The following is a 25,866-nucleotide window of genomic DNA, read 5'->3' as shown; positions in this document are numbered from 1 at the left end:
CAAAAATAGCAAGGGGGGTAAATAATGTAAAAATCAGGAACTTAGCAAGGGAGGTAAATATTAGCAACTAAATATTGTTACAAGAACTGTCGTAGGACAGTAACCCTCGACTATTCGAAAAGTTGTCACAAGGGTGTTTCATTGAGTATAATACATAAAATTGTCCGAAAAGGTACAAACCCTTCAGTAGTTATGGAGATACCCGCTTACAAGCAAAAATTTTCCTAGAATTTCTAAGTCGAAAAAGGGTCATAATTATGCAAAAAAGTAAATCAGAGTTGCGGAACTTGTGCCAATCATCTTAGATAATCACAGACAACAAGAGTGTGAAGTTTCAATCTATTCCCTTCAGTAGTTAAGGAGATACAAGCTTACACGCAAAAAATTAACCAAGAATTTCTAAGTCGAAAAAGGGGCATAATTATGTAAAAAAGCAATCAGAGTTATGGGACTTGTGCCAATCATCTTAGATAATCACAGACAACAAGTGTGTGAAGTTTCAATCCATTCCCTTCTGTAGTTATGGAGATACCACCTTACACGCAAAAACTTAACCAAGAATTTCTAAGTTGAAAAAGGGGCATAATTATGCAAAAAAGCAAATCAGAGTTATGGGACTTGTGCCAATCATCTTAGATAATCACAGAGAACAAGTGTATAAAGTTTCAATCCATTCCTTTCAGTAGTTATGGAGATACCAGCTTACACGCAAAGACTTAACCAAGAATTTCTAAGTCGAAAAAGGGGCATAATTATGTAAAAAAGCAAATCAGAGTTATGGGACTTGTGCCAATCATCTTAGATAATCACAGAGAACAAGTGTGTGAAGTTTCAATCCATTCCTTTCATTAGTTATAATGGAGATACCAGCTTACACACAAAAACTTAACCACAGGGACGCCGACGCCGACAAATGGGTGACTGCATTAGCTCGATTATTCTGCGAATAGTCGAGCTAAAAATCTGGAAATAATTATATCTCTCTCTATAAATAACATTATATATTCTAAGAACAGCAGATCATCCTTGTATCGTTGGGACATGTATAAAATATTTACATATCACGTCATTAGATGGTCAGATATAGAATTGATCTTCTCTTGACAGGCTATATGATTTATTGATAATTTGCGTGTATTGTTTACGACACTTGGTCAATAAAACTGTGTGAGGGGGCATCAGTTAATTAACACCTTAATTTTTTACGTTACTTTTGACACTGATTGTAGACATGACTAATGATGTAATTACACTAAGTGGACAAATATAGCATATATTCAAAGGTCATAAAATGACTAGACACTAAACATTAGTTATACTGGGTATATTTTTAACTTTCTTAAGCAATATGCAAATGAAGATGCTTTACATTTACACAAAAGAAAGTATAATTATGTCTTTTAAGGGTGTAAAAGAAAAGTACCTCAAACACAGAAGCGGCTTAATATTGATCTGCAGAAAGAAAAATAAAATGACAGTCCCTCAATGGATTTAAAGCACGACCGAAATCTTCTTGATTGGCTTATAAAAGCCTATATACCTAACGATTATTTAAATTAGCAAAAGCCTGTTGGTAAAAATTACATAATATATGTTTTTATGTATTGTCCAGGATCAGAGTTGAAATCACAGGATAGGTTGAACTTATTAATGTTAGGGAACAAAGGGAAAACAACACATGATTTGAATGAAAATCTGGCATTTATTTAAAATGCCATAAACTAGCATTATTTATACTTAATACACAAATAAATTTAATAACATAGTTTAATAAAAGATTCCAGAGAGGAACTAACTGGGAGGCAAAAAAAAACCAAAAGGGATAACCCACAGCCCAATTACATAATACACATGTATATGTTTATACGTAATTTTTTTTAAGATTATATTCAGTTCAAATACATGCAGTGTATTTAACCATAATTTAACCTACTGAAACCACGGATTTACGATTTATATTACAATTAAAGTCCGGGCTGAAACCAAAAGTGATTTAAGACATTTCCACCCGAATTACATTCTACTGAGCCAGCAACTGAAAATTCATAAAATCTGATCCAACCTCTGGCACGTTATTTTTAAATCAATATTTATTGAAATCCCTTAAACCTCAAATTTACAGCAGGATTATCCATTGTACAAATTCTGCAGGTTATATTAGAACAATTAGAACATATTTGATGGTTTCTTTAATGAAAATTAAATATTCCTTAAGTTTGATCTTCATTGATAAATATTATCTTAATTGACAGGCCCTTGAAGGCATTTCTTGTCGGAGTCTATAACTTTAAAAAGCCCATTTTGCCAGAGAATTTTTTTTTCCTTTTTCTCAAAAGTGTTTTATTTTTGATGTTCTTTATACATGTTATACATGTAGTTTAAAAAAAAAAACAAACAAGAACGTGTTTGTTAAATACAAATTCCCCCGGCTCAGATTCTTGTCAGTAGCAAATTACTTCAAAAAATGTTTACCCATTCACTCAGTTATGGACAGAAAAATTGCCAAAAAATTGTAAACACAAGTTTTATAACTTGACAAAGTCATGGCATTTTGTAATTGTGAAAAATATAAGTTGCCAGGTCATTGCTCTGACTAATGTGAAGTTGAAAAATATTTAACTTCATGCAAGTTATTGTCCTACCAAATATGAAATACATCTGTCATTAAATAAAGGCTGTATGGGCAAAAGTGTAAAAATCTATTTTGAGCACTGGTGACCTTGACCAAACTGACCCCTAACACTTTCCAAAAGAAAAATACCATGTAAGTAATTTTCCTACCAAATATAAAATACATCTGTCAATAAATAAAGGCTGTATGGGCAAAAATGTAAAAATCTATTTTTAGCACAAGTGACCTTGACCCAACTGACCCCTTACTCCATCTAAAGGAAGAATACCATGCAAGTTATCTTCTTACCAAATATGAAATACAACTGTCAATAAATAAAAGCTGTATGGGCAAAAGTGTAAAAATCTATTTTTAGCACAAATGACCTTGAGCCACTGATCCCTACCCCAATCAAAAGGATGAATACAATGCAAGTTATCTTCCTACCAAATATAAAATATATCTGTCACTTAAAAAAGGCTGTATGAGCAAATGTGTAAAAATCTATTTTAGCACTGGTGACCTTGACCCAACTGACCACTAACTCCATCAAAGTTTATGTTTCTATCAATTATAAATAATATCTGTCTATATAATAAGGTCAATACACCTGTAAAAATGTAAAAATCTATTTTTAACATTGGTGACCTTGACATTGGTAGCATTGACCTTGACCCAAATGACCCAAATGACCCCATACTACACTAAAAAGAAGGTGTTTGTATTAAACTAAGACATCAACTAAAAAATAAAGGCTGTATGAGCAAAAAGGTTTATATTTATTTTTTAAACCAGTGACCTTTACCTTGACCCTAGAGACCGCTTACTCAAAAAATAAGTGGAGGACCATCAAAGTTATCCACCTACTAAACATGAAAGATATCAGTAAAGAAATTAAGCAATTAGGAGAAATTTAAGATAAATCCAACTTGCCGAAATAGGTTAACCAGACAAGGCCCTATTTTCAAAGTAAAAAAAGGGAAATAACTGGGAAATATGGATGACACAGTTATATAACTTGGCAATATCATGTGCTTTGTATTGATAAGTAAGTGTGGAAATTATAAAGCCATTAGTAAAGATAGCACTTAAAATATTTCAAACTTGCCATTTAAGGTTAACCATTATTCATTTTCTAAGTACTGAAAAGGTCAATAACTTGGTAAATATGAAAGCCAGAGTTATGAAACTTGCCCAGATCATGTACTTTATATTGATTAGTAAGTGTGTAAACTTAGAAGCCGTTTGTACAGGTAGAACTTGCCGTTCTAGGTTAACCTCGTACGGACAGATGGACAGACGGACGGACGGTTCAATTACTATATGCCCGGGGGCATAAAAACAAACAAACAAGTTACCAATTACCTAAACCATCTTTTTCTTTGGTTGCTTTTTGGCATTTAGTACAGTAATTGTGATTTAGTATATTGTATGGAAGTCAAAATATTATTTTGTTTACTATTTTTTTTGTTACTTTTTATATGACAAAAAATGTTACATTTAACAATACTGATAATGCTTTATCCTTTAACCCAATAGTGGCAACAGAATCTACCCATGAGACCAGTGGTGACCAAGATTAGTGTTTTAAACACATCGGCTCATGGTCTGCACTGGTTGCTTAGGCAGTTCTTATTATAAAATTTTCCTGAAATATAATTAATGGTTTTGTCCAGAATGAAATAAAGGAGTCCATTAAAGATATTTAGCATGACATCTTTTAGGGTTAATTAACTTTTCTTTCAAAATTTCACTGTCTCCTCACTTCATAATGTTTCTTTTTCGGCACTTATGGCGTGACATATGTAAACATTGATGCGTGTACATACGTTTCCGTAGCTGTTAATTTGTCAACTGAAGGAGCAAAATATACATGAATAGCTAAAAGCTAAACATGTGATTTGACGATTTTAGTTAATGAGTTTGTTAATGAATTTAGTCTGACATCACTGGTTACGTACTTGAGATGTTAAGAGACTACTCACTAAAATGATTGTCGGACACATGTAATGTAACATGAAAGTGTCACAACCTTTTGTGCTTGTCAGATATAGTGTAAAGTACCATAACTCATTGTTATTTTTGCTGAAGTTGAATGAGACAATTGCACCTACATGTAACTTACCAAAGATGATCTTATATGTCTCAGGGTCTTAGCATTTAATTTTTACCGAGGGTAATAACTGTTATGACTTTTCCAGACACTGAATAAGCTACATAACATACCAAATATCAGTTTTAAGATTTGTAGTTTCCAACAAGATGATTTTTCAAGATCATAAACAAAACAACGTAGCGCTCATTGGGCTTTTTGGAAAGAGCATCTGGCTTGTAATCCAGGGGTTGTTGGTGCGGCAATACTTCAATAAGACATTATTGATCGAGAACAATAAGTCTAAAGGTCGTTTGTCTCTCATAGCTGATTTAGAAATCATGTGGGATTAGTAAGTTGGTCATATGCAGAGAAATTGGTTATTACTGGTAAATTATCTACACATGCCTGTTTGTTGGATCAACCACCGAGAAATGTTCCAAACGATGTATCAAATTGGTTTTAAAAACAAGATAAACAAGTAAAGTTTAGTTGAAACTATTATGTAATTATAAATAAGAAAAACGACAGACATTGTGCATGACAAACAACTAACATCATGTGAGCAGAACATTTCATCTCTGAGCACTTTTAAATATTCTAACATCAACAGAATGAATTTACAGCTTTAAATCTTAAGTTTTAAAACATTTGGGCAGATGTCATCCTCAAGAGCCTCGAAATATTAAAGTTTTACACCACATTTAAACAACAATAACAAATAACAACAATCTTTTGTTGACATTTCAGCACAATTATTCAAATTACAGACTAATCTTAGTAACTAATTATAAACTTTCGCCAAAAAATCTGAAATCTTGAAAATTCGCACAGCCGTTTATTTGACTTTTGCTGCACAAAAAACATTGTCACAGTGTCAAGATAATTTAGGTAATTTGTCAATCAAGGCAGTTCATAAATAATGTATAAGCCATGTAAAGGTACCGCAGGCCCCTCCCACTTGTCCATAATGACAAAAAACTACGAAATATAAACGTTCCTTTGCAAAGTCACGAGGGAAAATAGATGGACGTGTTTCAGTACAATTCTGGATCTAAGTAAAACTCAAGCTAATAACTTCTCTTTTTATTTTTGATTTTCAATAACTTATAAATTCAACACAGAAACTGTATAAAATACAAAAAAAAAATGAGGAGCAAATTTAGGACTTATTCAACTTTAGCTGTTTTTATTGTTCTGATTTCTAGTGGTAAGTAAGGTTTAAATTTTGTATAAATTTTTTGTGTGTCTCAAATATAATTAAAATGATATTTTAAGTCTCAATCCTTTTTTTTATTATTGTTATTTTCAACAACAAATATCTTCAATCTCAAACATTAAAATATTGCCATTTTTCAAAAAAAAAACAAAAACAAGTTTTTATAGGGTTAACGCACGTTTTTCCGTGTTATAACGTCTGCAGAGTCCCGAGGAACGGTTGGTGCCCGAGCCCGGTAGGGCGAGGGCTCCAACAGTTCCAAGGGACTCTGCAGACTTTATAACACGAAATAAACGTGCGTTGACGCTATTATAGCATAAAATTTTCAAACAAATTCGTGATGTATAGTTTATACAAAACACAATTACATTAAATTCTTGTGCTTGGACGGTATTTATCCAATTCTGTGTTTTACGTATCCGTTTCATTTTTCCGGGGCCAACAACTTGGAAAATTCTCGGAACCGAACGAAATTTTGAATTTTAATTGATTTAACAAAGCTTGGCCTTTGGAGATTTATTATCTCAAGAAAAAAATAAAACGTTACATTACTCTACCCTCTACCCAAGACAAAACATGACCCTCAGAAATTCTTAGAATGATTTCAGATTGACGGTAGAAAAAAGATCAGTGACATCAGAATCGGTTTTTTTTTCCAAGCAAACAAGTTTATAAAAAAATCAGGCACTAAGCATTATTCTCTCAAAGAAATATAATGAGCATTTATCAACATTAAAATAAATAAAAAAACATTTTCTCATATTAATTTTGTGTTATCTAGTTTTGTAAGTTAATCGGAGTGTTAAACTGAATGACAGGTAGATTCTACTGTATTTGTTTACATTGACAACTGTCCGTTTCTTAGAAAGGGCGACAACCAAGATTAGCACCGATGTCTATACGCCGTTTTTCCGGCATAGTTACTTGAATATACGACTGAGGCCCTCGAATCAATAAATTTCAATATAACAAGAGCGCATGACTCTTCGGCAAACAGGCCAAATCGTCATTTTTTGTTTGTTTGTTTACTGGGCCCTGTATGTATTGCGCATAGGTGAAACCGGGCTATAACAAGAGCGCGTGACTATGTTAACACATGGTTTTGGTCCCGTTATAACATGGGCAAAAGAGGGAAAAATAGCCGATTTTATGCTATAAACTGCCTTATTAGTTTTTCCCAGTGCTTTTTGCTTTTCTATTTTGAATAACTTGTTAAAAGTTTGTGTTAAATTTGAGACCCCTTTTCCCAAAGTATGCCAAAATCATGCATATTTTCCCCAAGAAAAAGGCTGAGGCCTCTTCCCCAAAAATGGTGTTTTGGTCCCATACTCATAGAACCAGTGCAGACCTAGAGGCACATTTGTTGTGTCTGATCATGAAAATATGCATGCACTGTTTGCTAGTCAATTAGTACTTATTTTTAATATTTTCACTAAATATCTTGAATGTTTTTTGTCCAGATTGGAAGATGGAGAAGCCCATTTCAGATAATTAGGGTGGGGTGAAGGTTATATACTTAGCCTGGTAATATGCCCAGTAAATTTGTTTCATGTGACTGGGGATAAAATAATGCACACTCTGTCTTAACAATTTCACTTAAGAAAAGAAATATAAAATATTTCTTCACGCTTATATTATCATGTTAGTAAGATACACTGTCTGCAGTATCTATGTATATAAATACTTTAAAACAATTAATTCAATATTGACAAAGTACCCAAATCATTGCTGGCAAAAAAGGACACTAAGTCTTAAGGACAAAGGGCAAACAAAATTGACAGAGAATAGCCCATAAAAGTAACCAAAACTCAAGATAAAAACAAACAGCGCAGGGTTGAAAAACACTATTAATCAAAAACCAGTACAGGGGAACCATCTGACCTGAATGACTTTTGTCCAGTATCTGGATCAGCTTGGCTTTCATGTACTTTACTCTCTAGGTAAAGTGACAATTTTGGGCCCTTTTTTAAAAGTATTTGTGATTAAGATTGAAAAGAAAAAATCCAAATATTATGTAAAGATATAATATATAAAGATGATGATTGCAATTTTAAATTAGTCGATAAAGAAGCAATTAAGGTGGCTGTAATCAAAACATTAACCTTTATTTCCGTAAATGGACTTGTCCATCTTTCTATCTGGACAAAGCCATTCATTCATTTTTAGGGATTTTTATAAAGCTATGTAATTATAGAAAATTCAAAGTTTTACTGGCTGATTTTCACTGGACTGCACGATTTAATTTACTTTTACAGAGGATAACACATTAATTATTTAAGCTGAGGGCTTAATTTGGAGTTTTTGACAAGTGGACTTAACAATTTCTTTTTCCCTTTTCATGTATTACCTTCTTGTGATATAAAATCAATGATATTATAACAATTGACACATCTTTCATATCCAAATCAAATCAAGTCCATTGTCCACACCAAGCATAGTGCATAAGTGATCACATAGAATAATTACCAGCAAACCTTTGCTGTCTGATTATAATGAGCACTATTCCTTTTTCAGTCAGCATATATTGTTAATTTCTTTTCTTCTAAAAACAATGAATCACATTGTCCAGATCAAAAGATGGACAAGTTATAAGATTTATTATATTTAACATAGTAAGGGTTACAGCAAAAAGCTAGAGTCAATCTTGCTAGTGAATGCAACATTTTGAGTTATACAATCTTCTTTAATGCAGCCTACATTCTTAGTTCAGCCAGCAACCCCTAATTATGAAAGAAACTAATCTATTTTTAATGCAATGATATGAGCGCAAATTTTTCATGGCTGTTGTTTTCAGAATATATATTATCATTCCAGTATACAGTATATAAATAATAATCAAGTAAGAAAACGACTCAAATACAAATATGTATATTTTCAGGACAATGTCAATTCTCAATGTCCAGTATGCTAGGATCCATGAATCCCTCCATGTTGTCAGGCATGAATCCTTCCATGTTTGGGTCTGGAAGTTCATCTTTGATGGCAGGTATGGGTGGCATGGGCAGCATGGGTGGCATGCCAGGAATGGGCAGCATGGGAAATTTTGGCTCAAGCATGATGATGCCAAGTATGATGGCTATGGGGCAAGCAATGAATGACCCTCTGATGAGTCTTGCGATGGGATCTATCGAGCTGAATCCCACAGAGGTAATGATTCTAAACAATCTTGTGCAAACAATTGTTGGGCCAGAGGCTTCTGTTAACCCAGCCTTGATGGTTCTGTACAGCAGTGACGGTGGGCTGCCTATCAACGCAGCCAAAATGATCCCGTACATCACCATCATGCAAGGTATGGCAAAAGACTTGAAGATAAAAGTACCTGGTGTCTCTGGTGAAGCAACTAAAGAACAAATTGAAAACTACATTTTCCAGAGATCACTTATGTGGATGCAACAAAGAAATATGGCCGGAGCTTTCATTGAAAATGCCGGATTTTTCTTAATGAGCAATGCTATGAATGGCAATTCGTTTTCGTCACCTTCTTCATCTTCATCATCACCAGCCTCCACCGCCAACACTGCCGCGGCAACAGCCCGTGCTGCAGCAGCCGCACGGGAATCACTTGCCAAGTTTATTAAATCACAAACAGATAAAACTGCGTCCACAGGTAAATCTGCTTCAGCTGGTAAACCAGCAGCTGGCTCTGGAGCAGCTTCTAAAGCAACAACTCCCAAACCACCAACATTTAGTAAAGAGTTTGTTGCCCAAATGATTGCTGCTTCCAACAGCCAACCATCTTTGCCTGCGCGCATGCCAATTAATATGCCATCTGGCATGAATTTCCCTGCAGGTATGTCTATGCCTATGGGAATGTCCTCTGGATTTTCCCTTCCAATGTCTTCGGGTGAGGGCTCAACAGCAGGGGGTGCAGGAATGAATCCTTCAAATATGATGGCAATGGAAATGTTGGGATTTTAAACATTTATTTGTTTAATTAGTCTAAGCGTTTTATTTAAAAAGTTTGTTCTAGCAATTTTTATTTCAACATAACTAATGTTAAACAAATTTAATTGGCATTGTTGCAATAACTAATTTTATCACATTTTTATATACTGTGTATATTTATACTGAATTGATGTTATGTTTGAATTTGCTGTATATGTAATAATCATGTTCAAGCAGAAAGACAAATAAAGAAGAATTCAGGATATCAAATGAAATTGATAGTTCTCATTAAAACTGTGAATTCACTTCATAACATTGGCATGAATTTTCATGGTTTTCTCAACAACAAAAAATATTTTTGGGTTCATGAAAATACAATGTAAGTGGATTGATGATTTGATTAAAGTGTACACTCACAAATTTTTACCATTTCAAGCACTAAAACCTTTTACTTTTATATTAAACTAATTTATTAGTATATCTATTTAAGTCATAAAATTAGTCATAAACCTTAAAAACCATTCACACTTCATTGAAATAAAAATGTTATAAACAGTTTGTAGAGATTTTAACATTTTCAAGAAAGGTAATAGCTTGAGATGGATATTATATTTCATAGCAGCCAAAGTGTTACTTTTACAATATATATTGATATACTGGTTGCACTGACTTTATTGTAATACTCAATACAGGCTTAACACTATTGTTGTAAACAAAATCAAAATAGTAAGTATTGTTACATCTTATCAAAATAATTACAGTTTAAATCACAAATAATGGAGTTTTTTTAATTACATGTATCCTTCTTTTATCTTTGTAAAGGATTTGCACTAAAACCGGAAAAGACTTTATACATTACACCTTTTACTTCATTACAACTTCGATATTTGTTTTCCAAATATATCTAGAAATTGAATATTCAATAAGTCAGTTTTAAAGGAAATCAAAAGCTTTGTACTCCGTCGATATGTTAATTAATCTCATTATAATTATTAATCAAAGTACTGAAGTACAGATTCCATGTCTATAATCTGTCAATTTGAGTTTAATTAGCCATATTATGTAACATTATAATGACCCCATGAAAACAATGTTATAAATCTGATCAAAATATAAATTCAATAAATTATTGCATTAGTTAAAATAAAAGGGAATGCAGGAAAATGGTCTCTTAACCTAGGTGGTCTCTATCCAGGAATTGAGATTCATTACCTTAACTTTTCCTGTGTTGTCGGCTACAATAACCCTATGGTGTCCAGTATCAGCCACTACCAAGGTCCTACCGTCATCACTCACACATACCTGTATAATAAATTCATAGCATATGCACATAAATACTGGTTTAAAAAAGTCAGATTAAAAAAAAAAAAACAGCCTTTTTTGTTGAATAAGTCTGGCTAAAGACATGATGTAGCTTAGATTTAGACTTTTAAATTGACTCACAGAGAGGTATATTATGAACAGCAGGGCTTTTTCCCAGGATTTTGGGAACATGACCCATACCCATGCAATTGGGAATTTAAGCGATATTTTCTTAAAAATTGGGAAAAATTCACGACTAAAATCTTGCAGTGATTAAATTAATGCAAAGAATCACGTACTGTCTCTGAGGAGGGGATCATCAAACATTTAAATACCATAACAGTGAATATTTTTCTGTGCATTGGGAAAATAATATACTTTTTTTCAATTGGGAATATGACCGAATATCAGCTGTAAAATAAGCCAAAAAAACCCTATAACAGTCTAGTACTTATTTTGCTTTGATGAATTTTATGTCACACCAAAACTGTGATGATCCTACAATGATTTTTTAGCTTTACTGATGTCGGAAGATCTCATGTTCCCCTTAAATGTGCACCTTTTTGGCACCAGTTGGCACCTAAGTAGAACCACCAACATTTAATAAGCTAGCTCCAGATATTTTTCTTACATGTACATAGAAAAATCTGAAGTCTACAACTGGATTTGAATTTGTTCAAAATTATCTGTGCAGAAGTTTTGGAGATGTTGTTGTAACTTATTTGAAATTCTATTTTTAACTCTCGTACCTATGTAGTTCTGCAGACTAGGTTGATTTTCATAGCTATTTTTGTAAATTTACCAAGATTGGACTATTTCTTTATCAGTTTCAGCATAATCTGACTTTAGATTATAGTAAGTGATGTAAAATGCTTTTAAAGCTTTTTCTATTCTTAGCTCTGGTGGCCATCTTGGTAATTGTTCATCAGTGCGGCATAATCTTAACTACTTTTTTGTATCAAGTACCACTAAACTTCTAAACTGGCTTTCAAGCTTGTGACAAGAAGGTTTTAACAATGAAAGTTTTTTCCCCTTTGTTTAAGTACTTAGTAATTAAGATACCTTAATACATTTACACAGATTTTTAGTCAGGCTGTCATGTTAACAGGGCCTTTCGTATACACCTGTCAGTTTGTTGCATAAATATAGTTCACAGAAATAAATTAGCTTTTTTTTATTCACTCATTAACAAAAACAAATCTGTAATAGTAAGAGTAATGAAAAATTTCACCTTTAAGCTAGTCATGTTTCTAATTTATTGTGACTGAGTGTAATATTTTTACTAAACAACAACCAAAGTAAAGGTCACATATGATTGCAATAACATCTTGTGTGGTAAAGTTTATTCATATCTGTAACAAGTTTCTTTGATGATAGTTTCGCTACTTCTAATGAGGGAACCAATATTATTTTTCAGCTACTTTCACTTTATTATATCTACAGACATGTTTATATGTGCCGTATTTCAATGACAGTTTGCTGTACACTATGAAGCCTAAACGAGTCAACCATGTTTTTCTTTTTTTCTTGACTACTAGTATCTTGCAACTAAGTATGGTGATATGCAGAAGTTCTTGAGAAAAAGATCCTTTTAATTTTTTTTTTTGGTTGAGTAGAACCACTGACAGTAAGCTTGCTGCATCATCTAAGCTTCAACACATGAAAGAATCCAAAGTCCCTGACAGGATTCAAACCAGTGGTTCAGGGCAAGTTGTTTGAAGTCAACAACCATAACCACTCGGCCACAAACTCATCCTAAGAAGATGCTAAAAGATATTCTTATCTTAATGTCCTGCTGATGGCAAATGATTCTTCCCATGTGACCAGTGCAGACCAAGATCAGCTAGGACATCAATGCAGTTTGATCATGGTCTGCACTGTTCCAGTGTAAAATATTCGGATTTGAATCCACTAGGCTGGTCGGACTACCAGATTGGACTATTCATTAGCCCAAAAGACATTTTACTTGCATGATTCTTTTGTTCATAACAGTTGTTTATAATATATTGCCTCTGAAAATACAGTAGCCTGGTCGGCCTTGTAACTGTGAAAAGTTGGTAGCCCGAGGAGAAATTAAGTAGTCGGAGGCTATCGGACTACTGCTAATTTCGAACACTGCTGTTCACTATTCAGTCAGTGCATACTTGTAAACTTTCCTAAAAAAATGAATGGTTCTGTACAGAATGAAAGATTGATGTCAGTCATTTTAAGATATTTAGTTTGGTAAGGACTAAGCTACCGAAACCTCTGTAGAGCTATAACCTCTATACAACAACAATGTCCATTCTTCCCAAAGTACATGTAAGAATTTACCATAAATTTAACCTCTCTACAGTAAACACCTCTTCAAAACCATCAAATTCTTTTGTCTCCCAAATGGTGTTGCTCTGCAGAGGTAAAATATACCAAATTTCGTCCTGAAAATACAATAATTCATACCTTGCCAGGAAAGTTTAATGGTGAAGGTGGGAGCTGTTCAAGTCTTATTGGCAATTCGTTGTTAGTTATCAGTCCTTTTTCACTATAAAACTGCTGCGCTACACGCACAAAGTCAAGCAACCTCTCTCGATGACCTTCTCCAACCAACTGATACAAAAATCGCCCTGACGGACTAACTATGACAAGTGTTGGCCAACATGCAATTTGAAGTTCTGACCATAACTTGGCAGCCTGATCGTTCACTACCGGATGATGTATACTGTAACGTAAAACTGCACTTAAAATGTTTGTTAGCACTTTCTCATTCTCGAATTTCGCTGAATGTACGCCGATCACTGAGACACCTTCTGTTACTGAAAATTTATCTTCCAAGGCCTCAAGATCAGGCAAAATATGCATACAGTTCACGCAGCAATAAGTAAAGAAGTCCAGCACAACTAGTTTGCCTTTTAGCTGATTTTTCAAGGACAAAGGCTGTGAAACATTTAGCCATTCTAATCCTGTAAGAAAAATTCAAAGTTTATAATTTATGGTTATAAATTTATAGGAAACCCAAGTCATTAAGACTTAAAACTTAAATATTGTTTGTTTCCCCTCCCAATGTTTGCCCATAAAAAACACAGCTACTCATTTGCCAAATATAATTATACTGAAAAGCAATTTTTTTTTTTTACTTATTTAAACATGAAAGGAGAGTCTGTCAATGAAAATCACATTTTTATATCTGTCTCATGCTTTTGAATTGTAAATAAACAAACTGGGATAGATGTTGAATTTTTTTTTTAAACTTTGGCTCATTAAGTATTGAAATCATACAATCTTATAAAGACAAAAAAAACGAATATTTTAACCACAAATGTACAATCATGTACCAATCTACCCTCCAGACTGAGTCCAGGGATAGGAAACAACAGATAATTTAAAATCTGGCCTAAAACTAAAAAGGTTATAAATTTACAGCAAAAATCAGTTGTTAATATAAGGTTTTAGATTACAGGAAAAATCAGTCAATAAGTCTTTAAATAATTCATAAAATTATTTTAACCTTCTGGGAAATCTGGTACTTCAAATTTTAACTTGGACTCCACCAAGTTTAAATGTTTTCTTATCTCATCCTCCTTTTTACATGTATCAGTTGAAAGTTTTTCATCCAGTTCACTGCATGCTTCCCAAATGTCATTTATATCATACATTATTTGACTGAAATTATAAAGAATAAATATGTGTTATGTTTCTTTTTTAAAGCAGCATGTCTCCATAAAAATAAAAAAAAAGTAACATTAACGGTATTAAAGAAAAAAATTAACTTTTTCCTTTTTTGATTTTAATAGGCCTGTCCAGTGACACTTGTTGTTTTGTACAAGTATGAATAATTTCCATATATAAATGACAAAGTTAAGAAAATATTTATAAGCAAAATTAAATCTTGCCATTTGACAGTCAAGGTCATTTAAAGGTCAACTAAAAATTATTCAACATGTCTATTTCATAGGTCATAAGTGTTGTTTGATCCACATGTAGCATATGAATCAAATCCATACATAAATAACAAAATTATGACATTGAACTTAAACAAAATTCAATATATTGACTTTGACAGTCAAGGTCATTTCAAGGTAAAGGTCAGTTCAACCCTTCAGAAGGTCCTGTTGAAAAGGTTGTTTCGTCAAAGTATGAAGATAATCCACTGATCACTGCAGCCAACTATCAATAAAAATTCAATAATTGAACATGAAGGTCATTATAAGGTCAAACACAATTGAGTTTGATATTCATGAAGGTTCTGACCTAAAAGATGTTGTGTCTAAATATGAAGTTAATCCCTTATATATAACAAAGTTATAGCAACAAGAAAATTCTAATAAGGTCAAGCTCTGTCTGGTAAACTTGAAGGACTATCCTCAAAGATTGTTGTGTGTAAGTTTGAAGACAACCCATTCAAAAACAACAAAGCTATAGCCACTAATACATTATGTAGCAAAAATCAGCAAATTTAGACATTTGACCTTCAAGGTCAAGGTCATTTATGAATAAAGGTCAAGTTTAGTCTAATCTTCTTGAAGGTCTTGTCCCAAGGGTTGTTGTAGCCAAGTATGAATACAATACACCATGAACTTAAAAAGTTATGATCAATGTTAAAGTTTTGGGGACAGCAAGGGCAAGGGGAATTTAATGCCCCTATGACTGTAACAATACCTATTTTTTTTTACTCCGAAAAAAAGTCAAGCTAAAAAGTTTTTTTATCTTGCAAATGTACAGTATCTGTAACAACATTAGTCTGGATGTCTCTGTCTCTAGGATTGTCAAAATATATTGATGTGCCAAAGCTAGATTATCTGAAATATGTTTTATTCTGGGTCAGAGTCTCGCTTCTAGATTTACAAATTAGCACAATATCTCAACACAGAGTACAATTAGTTGGACTATCTCTTGGAATGTTTGAAAAATATCAAAAAAAGTTAAAAGGCAGAGGGGCAACTCTTGGACTTTCTTTTGGAATGTTTAAAAAAAAGAAAAAAAGTTCAAAGTCAGAGGGGCCGCCCATGTTGTTATCTAGAGCGCAAATTCTCCAGCCTTCTCATACACACTGCTTGTAGGCACTTGTTTAAATGTTAACATGAGGTTATAATATCCTGCCACACTGATTCCCTGCAAAAATGAAGCTTTACAATGTGTTTTGCAGCGACCACACACCCACAAGTTAGAGTGTCGTCTAAATTCTAACATCGAAGTACACTATAGCTTTATGTTTAACTCAATTTATAAATGTGAATGCATTAACTCACAATAGTTCTAAACCTTTGGATCTGATACCACCTTTATACCTAGTATATTACAAGTAGAGAAACTGATAGCGAACAGCATGGATCCTGATCAGACTTTGCAAATGCGCAGGCTGGTCTGGATACATGCTGGTGACGCAAACACACTATGTTGGTTTTATCTGACGTGGCTCATTTATTTGTATTTGCAATCTAGGGCCTCGCTTTAAACATTTTGAACAATCCCTCAATATAGCCTCACTGTAGTCCAACTAATTGTACTATGCGATGAGATATTTAGCTATATTGTGTATTGGCAATATCTAGAATCTGGCTTTGGATCGTCAATATATTTTGACAAGCCTTCCCTTCAGTTTTCTCGCCGTTTTATAGCAAATTTGAATTTTCATTTTCCTTGATTGATAGCTACACCCCTGTATATATTCATCATATTAAAAAGTTCATGCATGCAAATAATCAATTGATACCTCTTTTATCCATTTACCCACAAGAACCTATATATATTGTAAATATAAAATAGACCTAATATAAATGTTATTTATGTTGTTTTACAAGTACTTCAATGAAACACTTAGCATTGTCTTTTTTTACACTTTTATGTTAATAGGAAAATGCAAATTTGACCAATGTAAAAAATAGCTTCAAATCCGCGGTATACGTCTAACTATTTAGACTAATGTTATACTAGTCCAACTAAATAGACTTGTCAAAGAGACACCGTGATAATTTTGGACGGGCGCTGTCTTTTTTCTGTAACGGTTTGACAGTAAGAAAAAAAAAGTCTGTAGAATGGGTCAAACCGTTCACGCCGAATTAATTAGGCTAATGTTATACATGCAGGGCATATTTACTTTATATTATTTGATTTAAGAGTTGATTTTCTCTTTTATATAGAACATATTAGGGACCCACATAAGGAGCAAGTGCAACACGTATACTGTAATATTATATTGATACCAACAAGAAACAATTTGTAAATTTACATAATCTGTGATAATTATTTGCAAAGTTTGTGTTGAAAATAATGAACACGTTTCCACTTTATTATAGTCATATTTCTAAATGAACTCCCAGACACGTAAAATTTTATTAAATGGAATACTAATGCAAGGAAATAAAATTCTGAAAGTGTTAGTGAAAAATCTCGGCACGAATGATCTTGTGTACGAATGATCTTGGGAGTGAAACGTTTTCATCATGAAATGTGTGGGAATGACATTATTTCTATTGTTTTCCAATTTTTTACCAAATTTGTCTAATATGTTCATGTTAAAAACTGCTTGAGAAGATACCTGGCTTTATAAATGACTTTAAATTACGTTTGTCGTATCCAATTACTCACAAATATATGTTGAACACCACTAATTGTTTTTCACTTGTCAGTTTTATAATTGGCAAATATTATATATTTCGCCGGTCTTCTCTCGGTATTTTTCGGTCTCTCCCGGTCTATTTTGACCAGCAAATACTAGAGATGGCAAATTGTATGCACAGCTTACAAGTCGGTCTCTCCCGGTTTTATTTTGGAGTACTGTAGATATCTATTTTGATTTCATCTTTGGGAAAGATATATCAATTACGAAGTAAATCCGCATTCAAGAGTGCCTCTATATTTAATGTCAGATATAATTATTGGATGAAAGAGATAGAACAAAAGACATTTTCTGACAGAGTTTATTTCAAATAGCTGTTAAATGCCATTTTTGATTAAGGTTTATATGTGAATAAGAATTTTTTGAGTGCTTCTCTACATGAGAGAATTCACGTGGTTCCGGCCAATTACTGAAAACTGTCTAAACGGACTAACACCATGGGTTATGTGAGCTTCAGGCTATTACCGACTGTATTATTGCGTGAAGAACCCCTTAAAGGGTCTATCACAGTCAGTTTTGTGAGATTTACTGTATTCCCTGATGCTACCACTTTGGGCTTAATTGCCCGTGGGTTGTGTGACTTTTACTGCATTCCATGAGGCTTTCACCGACGGTTTAATTGCGTTAAGAACCCCCTTAAATGCCAACCCCCATGGTTTGTATGAATTTCACTGTATTTCCTAGGGCTATCACCGTGGGTTATATTGCGAAAAGAACCCTCTAAAAGGCCTATCACCGTGGGTTGTGTGAGTTTTACTTTATTCCCTCGGGCTATTACCATGTGTTTTATTGCGATAAGAACTATCTTAAAAGGCCTATCACCGTGGGTTGTGTGACTTTTACTGCATTTACTGCATTCCCATCTACATTCGTGGAGATCGTTGACTTCAAACCTCTTGTCGTTCACCGCTACGGGTTCGAATCTCGACAGGGTCTTTGGATTTTTTCATGTGAGGAAACTATCCACCTATCTTACGTCGGTGGTTCTACTCAGGTGCCCGTTCGTGCCTGATACACCTGAGGTCTTCCTCTACCAGTCGCCATATGACCTATACTGCGTCGTGTGTGACGTGAAACTCAATCAACTTACGTAGACCGGTAATAGCCCGGTTTGGGCATATCTTTCTTTTTTGATGATTAATTTTTCTAACTGATTTAATTTTCGTTAATCATAACACTTTTGAATAATAGTTCTTTCGTGTTTTACTTTGATCCATTTATTGTTAGTTGCATGTGTAAAAGTGCTTACCCATCCCCACAACCCGTTTACGACCAGAAATAAACATGTCATTGCGTGCACATTGGCAAATAATTTGGAAAATTTACCCTTCAGTTTGAGTTTATTTATACTCGGCGCCGGTTAAACCATCTGTCCGAGAATATAGCATCCGTGCCGGTCCACTAGGGTAGTCACATCGGGGACGTCTTTTTCATGCTGAGTCTTTCCTGAAGTCCTATTCTTCGTTCGTTGGTGGTAGAGGAGTACGACAATACTGGCCAGGCATCATGTTCCATACTGGTCGATAACAAAAACGGCTCTCGTTAGCGCCAACCCTCCAGAGTTAGTCACGACAGGTCAACCAATCACCTCTGGTACTTAAGATGACTTGACCTTGACCTGCCGTGTGCCTTCTCCGCGACGTGCACGCCTCTGGAGGGATTTGGAGAAGTGATTGGAAAATTTACTTAAACCTTCCATATTTTAAGCAGGAGGCGATGAAAAATTGGCCTATTAATTAGTTTTTGACACATAATACAAGATGTAAGGCAAGTTTAATTTGGCACCAAAAACACACTTTTTAAAGATGAAAATTATCATTTTTGACGAGTGTTTTTGTAGTATATTTTAAAGATGAAAATTATCATTTTTGACGAGTGTTTTTGTAGTATATACAAAAGTTTTCCGACGAACTCCGTGACAGTTATCACTGGAACTCCTGACAAGTTATCATAAGAAGTCCATCCTTCGTTTAACAGTTCCTCCCCCATGATTATTGAAAATATGGAAATTGAATGAGGTGCCTCATTTTCCCCATTCACATGGGGAAAAAATTATCTTATCGTGTTTACATAAAGTTTGACGTGTGGTTCACATTTTTACTTTCAATATTTCATTTACTAAGGAGATTTGCAAAAACCGAAAAACAAGAAGTTTTGATGTATTTTTTATTTTACATCTTTCTTTTACACATAAATTAGTATACAATATATTACAACATATAGTACAGAAGCATTGACTAACGAACATTTTGTCACATAATTTAAAATATTTAATATTCATGTCAGATATAAATTTACAAGTATGTGAACAAAACAATAACTAGCATCAGTTTTATATTATGCATATCCAGGAAATATATATATACAAACTACGTGGACATTATCTAAGCAAATGAGTTACTCAGATTTGGAGTATTGTTCTGGAGGTCCCAGTTGTTTTGTTACTATTGTCCATTAAAAGATGTTTTAATCTATTTATAGTATGAACTTTCTCGTGTGTTTTGAGATTTTTCTGAAGTCTGTATGCTTTGAAACAATGGGCACATTTATAAGATCCTGAATTTGAATGTGACTTGATATGAAACAGCAATTCTGAAGGCGCGCGTGTTTTGAAATCACACATTTTGCACGAGAAAGGGAAATCAATATTGACCAGGCTATTTATATTTTCGTCACCATTTCGTGGCAGAATTGTGAATATATTCAGTCCTGTTGACCTTTGCATCGAATCGTCTGTAAGTGCAGGTGTTGCGCCGACAGTACTTTGATATTTTGATGTTAACGCTTTTAAGTGAAAGTCGTGAAATTTTGATTCTTCCAAGTGAACAAAACTATGCGCTTTCAGTGATGACAAAAAACGGAATTTTTTGTCACAATATGTACAGCTAAATGGGATTTCAGCGTCGTGGGTTTTCATATGAGCGTCAAGATAACACTTCTTGTCGTATGTACGTGCACATAATTTGCACGAGAACGTTGCGTTATTGTCGAGTAGATGGTCGGCACGTTGAAATTCCGTCATCTGAAAAGAAAAAAATATATAGAGTTATTGTTGATTGCTATAAGTTGGTTCAATTTATTGACACAAATGATGCACGTATAAAATATTGTGTGTAAGCTTCCATATTGGATTAATTTTATTGAACGGATTCATGCTCTTCGGTAATAATATTATTTCATTTAACGAGTTCAGTAAATTTAGCTATACGAATATTATTCTTTTATTACATTAAAATTATTATTTTTATTGACACTAACACTTAAGCGTGACATTACATGCTGTATAAATATAACCCATTGGACATCATGACATTTCTTTTAAGGAGACGCGAGATCTGCACGTGTATGTGATAACGTGTTTAAACATAATTCACAAAAAGTTTTCTTGGTAAACAAAAAATATATGCATCAGAAAAGGTTTCCCGATAATAATCTAAAACATTTTTTAAACGTTTACAAGCTTTGAATAGCCTATCTTTACATTCACAACAACTTTAATTAAGCCAACAAAAAGGACAGGGCTAACAATTAATGTACAATGTATAGAACATACCTTATGCGTGGGCGTTTTCTTTAGTAAATTCTTTGAAATGCCACATTTCTCTGGAGTTTCTCTGATATGCACAGCAAAATGCACATCCAACTTTGATTTATCCACAAAAGATTTACCGCATTTCTTACAATTATATGCGTTACTGATATAATCATTTCTATTTTGATGCGTGCGTTTTCCACTGTTTGGTGTTCTCGTTCCGCCATTCGGTGTTCTTATTCTGCTATTTGGTGTTCTTGTCCCACTGTGTGGTGTTCTCATTCTGTTATTTGGTGTTCTCGTCCTGCTGTTTGGTGTTCTCGTTGCGTTGCTTGGCGTTCTTGTCTTGTTTCTAGGAGTTCGTGAACGCGATCTACTTCTACTCTTGGGTGTAACCAGATTAGCTGTTTTCGGGGCATATTTTTTCCCAAACGGTGAACTGATTGTCACTGTCTGTTGAACGTCACGACTGGCTTTGTGAATATTATTTTCGTTAAGAGCGTGTATGTTTATCCTAGATTCTTGTCCGACATTGAGATGTTCAGAAGAATTTGTTTTGTCACTGTTCTTGGTGCTCTCCTCGCCTAAATTTCCGTTCAATTTAGGTAACAATTCTTTTGATTTTCTGTCTGGAATCAGCGATCTGCCGATAGGAACTGGAATACTACTTCTTCTTCTTCTTTTACAAATAGCAACGATTACATTATCAACAATTTTATCTGAATTGAATGCACTGTTAACCACTGAATGTTCAACATTGTCTGCATTTCTAGAAACAATATCATCCAATTTGAAAACACTATTACCGCCATTGTAATTTTCTTGCATGGAATCTGAATCAGTTGTTAAATTGCAGTCGTCAACTGTTCTGGTTCTACCCGTGTTATAGAATGAAACAGTGTCATCAATACCCGCATTAAGGACCTCTGCACTTAATGCGAAATAATCCGAGTGAGTTCTTGAATGATTCCTTAATCCACTCTGTAATAATAAACAAAATAAAGTCAGAACAAGAAAAACAAAGTGATGATTATTTATAATAACTGTAATTGTTCATTCAAAGACATTAGCTTAATGAGCTCTTCTTTATTATTTTTTTACTTATAAAATTTATTCTTTTTTTTCATTTTTCCTTTTTTTTTGTCATTTTATTTTTTATTTTAACAACTATTCACATTCTTAAAAAGTAAATGTGAAAAGGTAGCGCCTATTAAATAATAATTAAAATTGGGGTCGTGTTGACAAGAGATCAGATAAACTTAGAGCCCGGCTAACTTGGGGCCGGGTCGACTTGCATCGATATGTTTAAACTAATTATCAGAGGCTTATTATACCTAACAAATATAGGTCTGTTTCATTATGAAATATACTTCACAAAAGGGAAACTTGAATATAGATTTCTAAAAAAAATGTCTTACCAAAGATTTGAATTCCTATGACACATAGTACATTAAAAAAAAACTTGTATATAAATTTGAATGAAAAATAAACTTACCATAGATTTAAATGTCTTTTGACAGTGGTCGCATCTGAATTTTCTTCTTGACTGCACGTGTTGTTGATGCACGAGTTTAACGTGTTTGAACAACGCGTCACGATCTTCAAAACAGTCCATACATTGAGTGCACGTGAATTCCTCCTCTTGTGCGGAAGATATTTGTCGGCTATCCATGGTTGTATTCTCGAGCGTATAATTCTGCTCGAACTTCTTCACCGAATAAATAATTGGTGAATGTAAAATAAATAAATAGCACAGTCTCTAAATTGTTGATCCAGAAAGAAAATCCTGAAAATATAACAAAAACATTTTTATATACATGTACCACAAAATTAGGTTTTCAGTTGGTTCGTCCAATCAAATTATTTATTGTTTCTTGAAATTTTATCATCTCTGTCGGAATTTGATGGTGACATAAATTACAGTATTAATTTATACATGTATGTACATAAACAAAACATCAACGCAATAAACATGTAAATAGATGGTGTCAAAAGCTATTGATTAAATCTTGATTTTTAAAAAATATAATATTACATCTTTATTATACCAGTCCGAAAACAAGATCACTGTCATGTTGACAACAGATAAGACGGGACAATTATAACGAAGTTATGCTGATTTAAAAAAGCACTCTATAGATTTATATCAGACATAACTTTGTATTATCAAATACAAGTTTCAAGTATAATTGCATGTCATGTCGAAAGATGAAAAGCAATTACTATGTCAGTAATATAATTGACATAGTAACAACAGCTTAATCTTTTATTTAAGTCTCATCATTGTACAATGCATAAAATTTATATTTTATTTGATTTTACCAAGGTCTTTCAAAGCAGGGTATTTCCCTGTTAAAAGAGAGGCCCTGATTTCACATATTTACGTGTTTATAACTTTTCATTTAAGTCGCTTACCATTTATAATGAAAAATATCCAACTTGTTTTAAGAAATCCGTATCGATAGTTTTAGCATTAACTTTTTCAGAAAGATAAACATCGGTTGAATCAATTTTCATTAAAGTTAAAAGTTGGCTTTTGATCACTAGCTATTTCCTATTTGTGTTAAACTTGTAACATTTTCAAGAAAAGAATGCTTCCGATTCGTGCACTATATCCGCATTTAAACGTGCTAACTTGTCATAATGCAAGTTGTCATAAATTCAATGAGAGGAAGTGTTGATATTTCAAAGTTGTCTGAAATCACACTAATACACGCGCTTTATTGTATAATGTCACCACAATGTATTGGCACGTTGACACGTGACCGTGTATATTTCACCGGAAGCAATGCAACATATGTGCACTGTAGAAAGAACATTACTATGTTTAATAATAGAGCAATAAATAATAAGTATTTTCGTAACAACTGAATGTGATTCTTTTATATTTTTTTTTTATCAGCGACTTTTCATCAGATAAGCTTTTAGCGACAAATGTACTTCAAATCCGGAATTTACTTCACTACATTAATTAAAGAGTTTTAAATAACATTCAAACAAATAATTTCATCGCAGAATTTCGCGTATAAAATGAATATTTGGAATATGCTCATTTTAACATCGGCTTTACTTATAGTAATTAAAGATATAATATACATGTATATACTCCAAACATATTGATCTCTTGTTTATTAAAATTCATGCTAGTTAATGATAAAAATTATATAAATGTACATACCTCTTATTTTGTCCTATAATTTTCAACACAGAAAGTGTAATAATACTAATTTCACGCTTTAAGTTTATATATCAACAGAAGAAGGTCCACATGACAATCTATACTCATGTATTTATTATCTTTGCTATCTATTAATTCCATATGGCATTATTGGTAGTAGTCTCCCAGTAATTATCAACTAAATTATCTTGTAATTACACACCAATACAATCTATTATCACCCCGGGAGTACGTGCTAGATTATACAAGATAATTGTTACATTAATTGATAGCAGTGATTGGTGCACATCATTTTAAATAAAGAAAGTGTGAAAAATTGTTTTGGATTTTTTGTTAGTATTTATTATTTTTTTATTTATATTATCACTTATACATGTACATGTATACAATGATATTAGACGTTGCTAACGAACTTAGATTTTCAGACCCTCAAATATTTTTTTTAATATAGCTCTGTGTTTTTTAATAATAAATTTCCTTTTATTAATTTACATAATAATAATAAGAAGAAGAAGAAGAAGAAGAAGAAGAAGAAGAAGAAGAAGAAGAAGAAGAAGAATAGATAAAAAGACATAAAAAGGTATAGTCACTCTGAAAGACCCTTATTGCCCTAGAAATGTTTTTATTTCTATTTTATTTTTGGTGACATGTTATATATAGTTAATAAAATAACACTCATTGTTCAATAAACTGAACAAACATTACTTCTGTTACTTTTTGGCAATTAGTAAAGTTATGATGATTTAGTACTTTGAATGGAAGTCAAAATATTATACTTTCTTTACATTTTGCTACCTTTTATGATAAATAATTTGACATTCAGCACTATTTTCGTCAGGTGATATGTATGTAACATGTTGTAAAACAATTATTTAAACGTTTTGAAACTCGTGTTGACCCTCTCTGAAGAAGAACAAATTTATTTGTCTCTGATTTACAGTAATTTTAAATGAAAGAGATAAATAACACCATGTGCAAGAAGGGGGATAACACTACAGCACATAATACCGCAGATTTACCTTTCTTATTTCATGTCGGTAAAACTTATACTTTATTTTATGTAAAGCCATTCATATGCATTAATTAACAAGTTTATTATAATTGTCTGAATCTGAAATAACTACAGGAGATCTATAAAAGATTTAAACCAAAACATAGTAAAATATAAAACGGATAACGTTCAAATTTACCATATACATATGCATTACGACTATAATTTTTTTTAGCTAAGAAGGGGGACAACTCCACCGACCATATTACATAACTTGACCCAGCGGTTATCTCCGTTGATACATTACTATCGTGCCCGTCAAGGTATTAGATTATCCAGAGAGTTTTTGTTTTTGGATACTGCATTTTGCCTGTAGGCTATCAATCTATACTGTTTCTTAAGTTTAAAGCCAAGCATGAATGATTTCAAAGGGCAATTACACCAAAATTTTGCACAAAGAG

At 33.1% G+C, this 25,866-nt stretch overlaps 3 protein-coding genes across 4 annotated transcripts in view; 1 reads left to right on the top strand and 2 right to left on the bottom strand.

The window, feature by feature from the left end:
- The window catches only part of LOC132727133 (NHL repeat-containing protein 2-like), a 33,705-nt gene extending 15,969 nt beyond the window's left edge, over positions 1-17,736 (bottom strand). The window contains exons 1-4 of the mRNA XM_060712545.1: positions 17,651-17,736; positions 14,594-14,748; positions 13,549-14,048; positions 11,020-11,109 (exon numbers count right to left, since the gene is read on the bottom strand). Coding sequence (XP_060568528.1) covers positions 11,020-11,109; positions 13,549-14,048; positions 14,594-14,741 — 738 coding nt within the window. The 5' untranslated portion in view covers positions 14,742-14,748; positions 17,651-17,736. The remainder of the gene's footprint in view (positions 1-11,019; positions 11,110-13,548; positions 14,049-14,593; positions 14,749-17,650) is intronic.
- LOC132727131 (uncharacterized) lies at positions 5,692-10,082 on the top strand. 2 transcript variants are annotated; one of them, XM_060712540.1, is made up of 2 exons: positions 5,692-5,761; positions 8,801-10,082. In XM_060712540.1, the coding sequence occupies exon 2, from the start codon at positions 8,818-8,820 to the stop codon at positions 9,838-9,840; it is 1,023 nt and encodes a 340-aa protein (XP_060568523.1). In that variant the 5' UTR covers positions 5,692-5,761; positions 8,801-8,817; the 3' UTR covers positions 9,841-10,082. The 2 variants fall into 2 exon arrangements, with proteins under 2 accessions (XP_060568523.1, XP_060568521.1); XM_060712538.1 differs by having other exon boundaries at positions 5,704-5,913.
- Positions 17,737-20,054: 2,318 nt separating the features above from the next.
- LOC132727130 (zinc finger protein 37-like) lies at positions 20,055-23,033 on the bottom strand. The gene is made up of 3 exons (XM_060712537.1): positions 22,732-23,033; positions 21,258-22,217; positions 20,055-20,726 (listed from the first exon to the last, which is right to left on the bottom strand). The coding sequence occupies exons 1-3, from the start codon at positions 22,906-22,908 to the stop codon at positions 20,106-20,108; spliced, it is 1,758 nt and encodes a 585-aa protein (XP_060568520.1). The 5' UTR covers positions 22,909-23,033; the 3' UTR covers positions 20,055-20,105.
- Positions 23,034-25,866: the final 2,833 nt, after the last annotated feature.

The sequence above is a fragment of the Ruditapes philippinarum genome, unplaced genomic scaffold, assembly GCF_026571515.1.
Source record: "Ruditapes philippinarum isolate M1 unplaced genomic scaffold, ASM2657151v2 ctg1758_1_1_1_1, whole genome shotgun sequence".
Taxonomy (NCBI): domain Eukaryota; kingdom Metazoa; phylum Mollusca; class Bivalvia; order Venerida; family Veneridae; genus Ruditapes; species Ruditapes philippinarum.
Note: the sequence above shows the minus strand (reverse complement) of the source record. Positions and strands in the feature narration are given on the sequence as shown.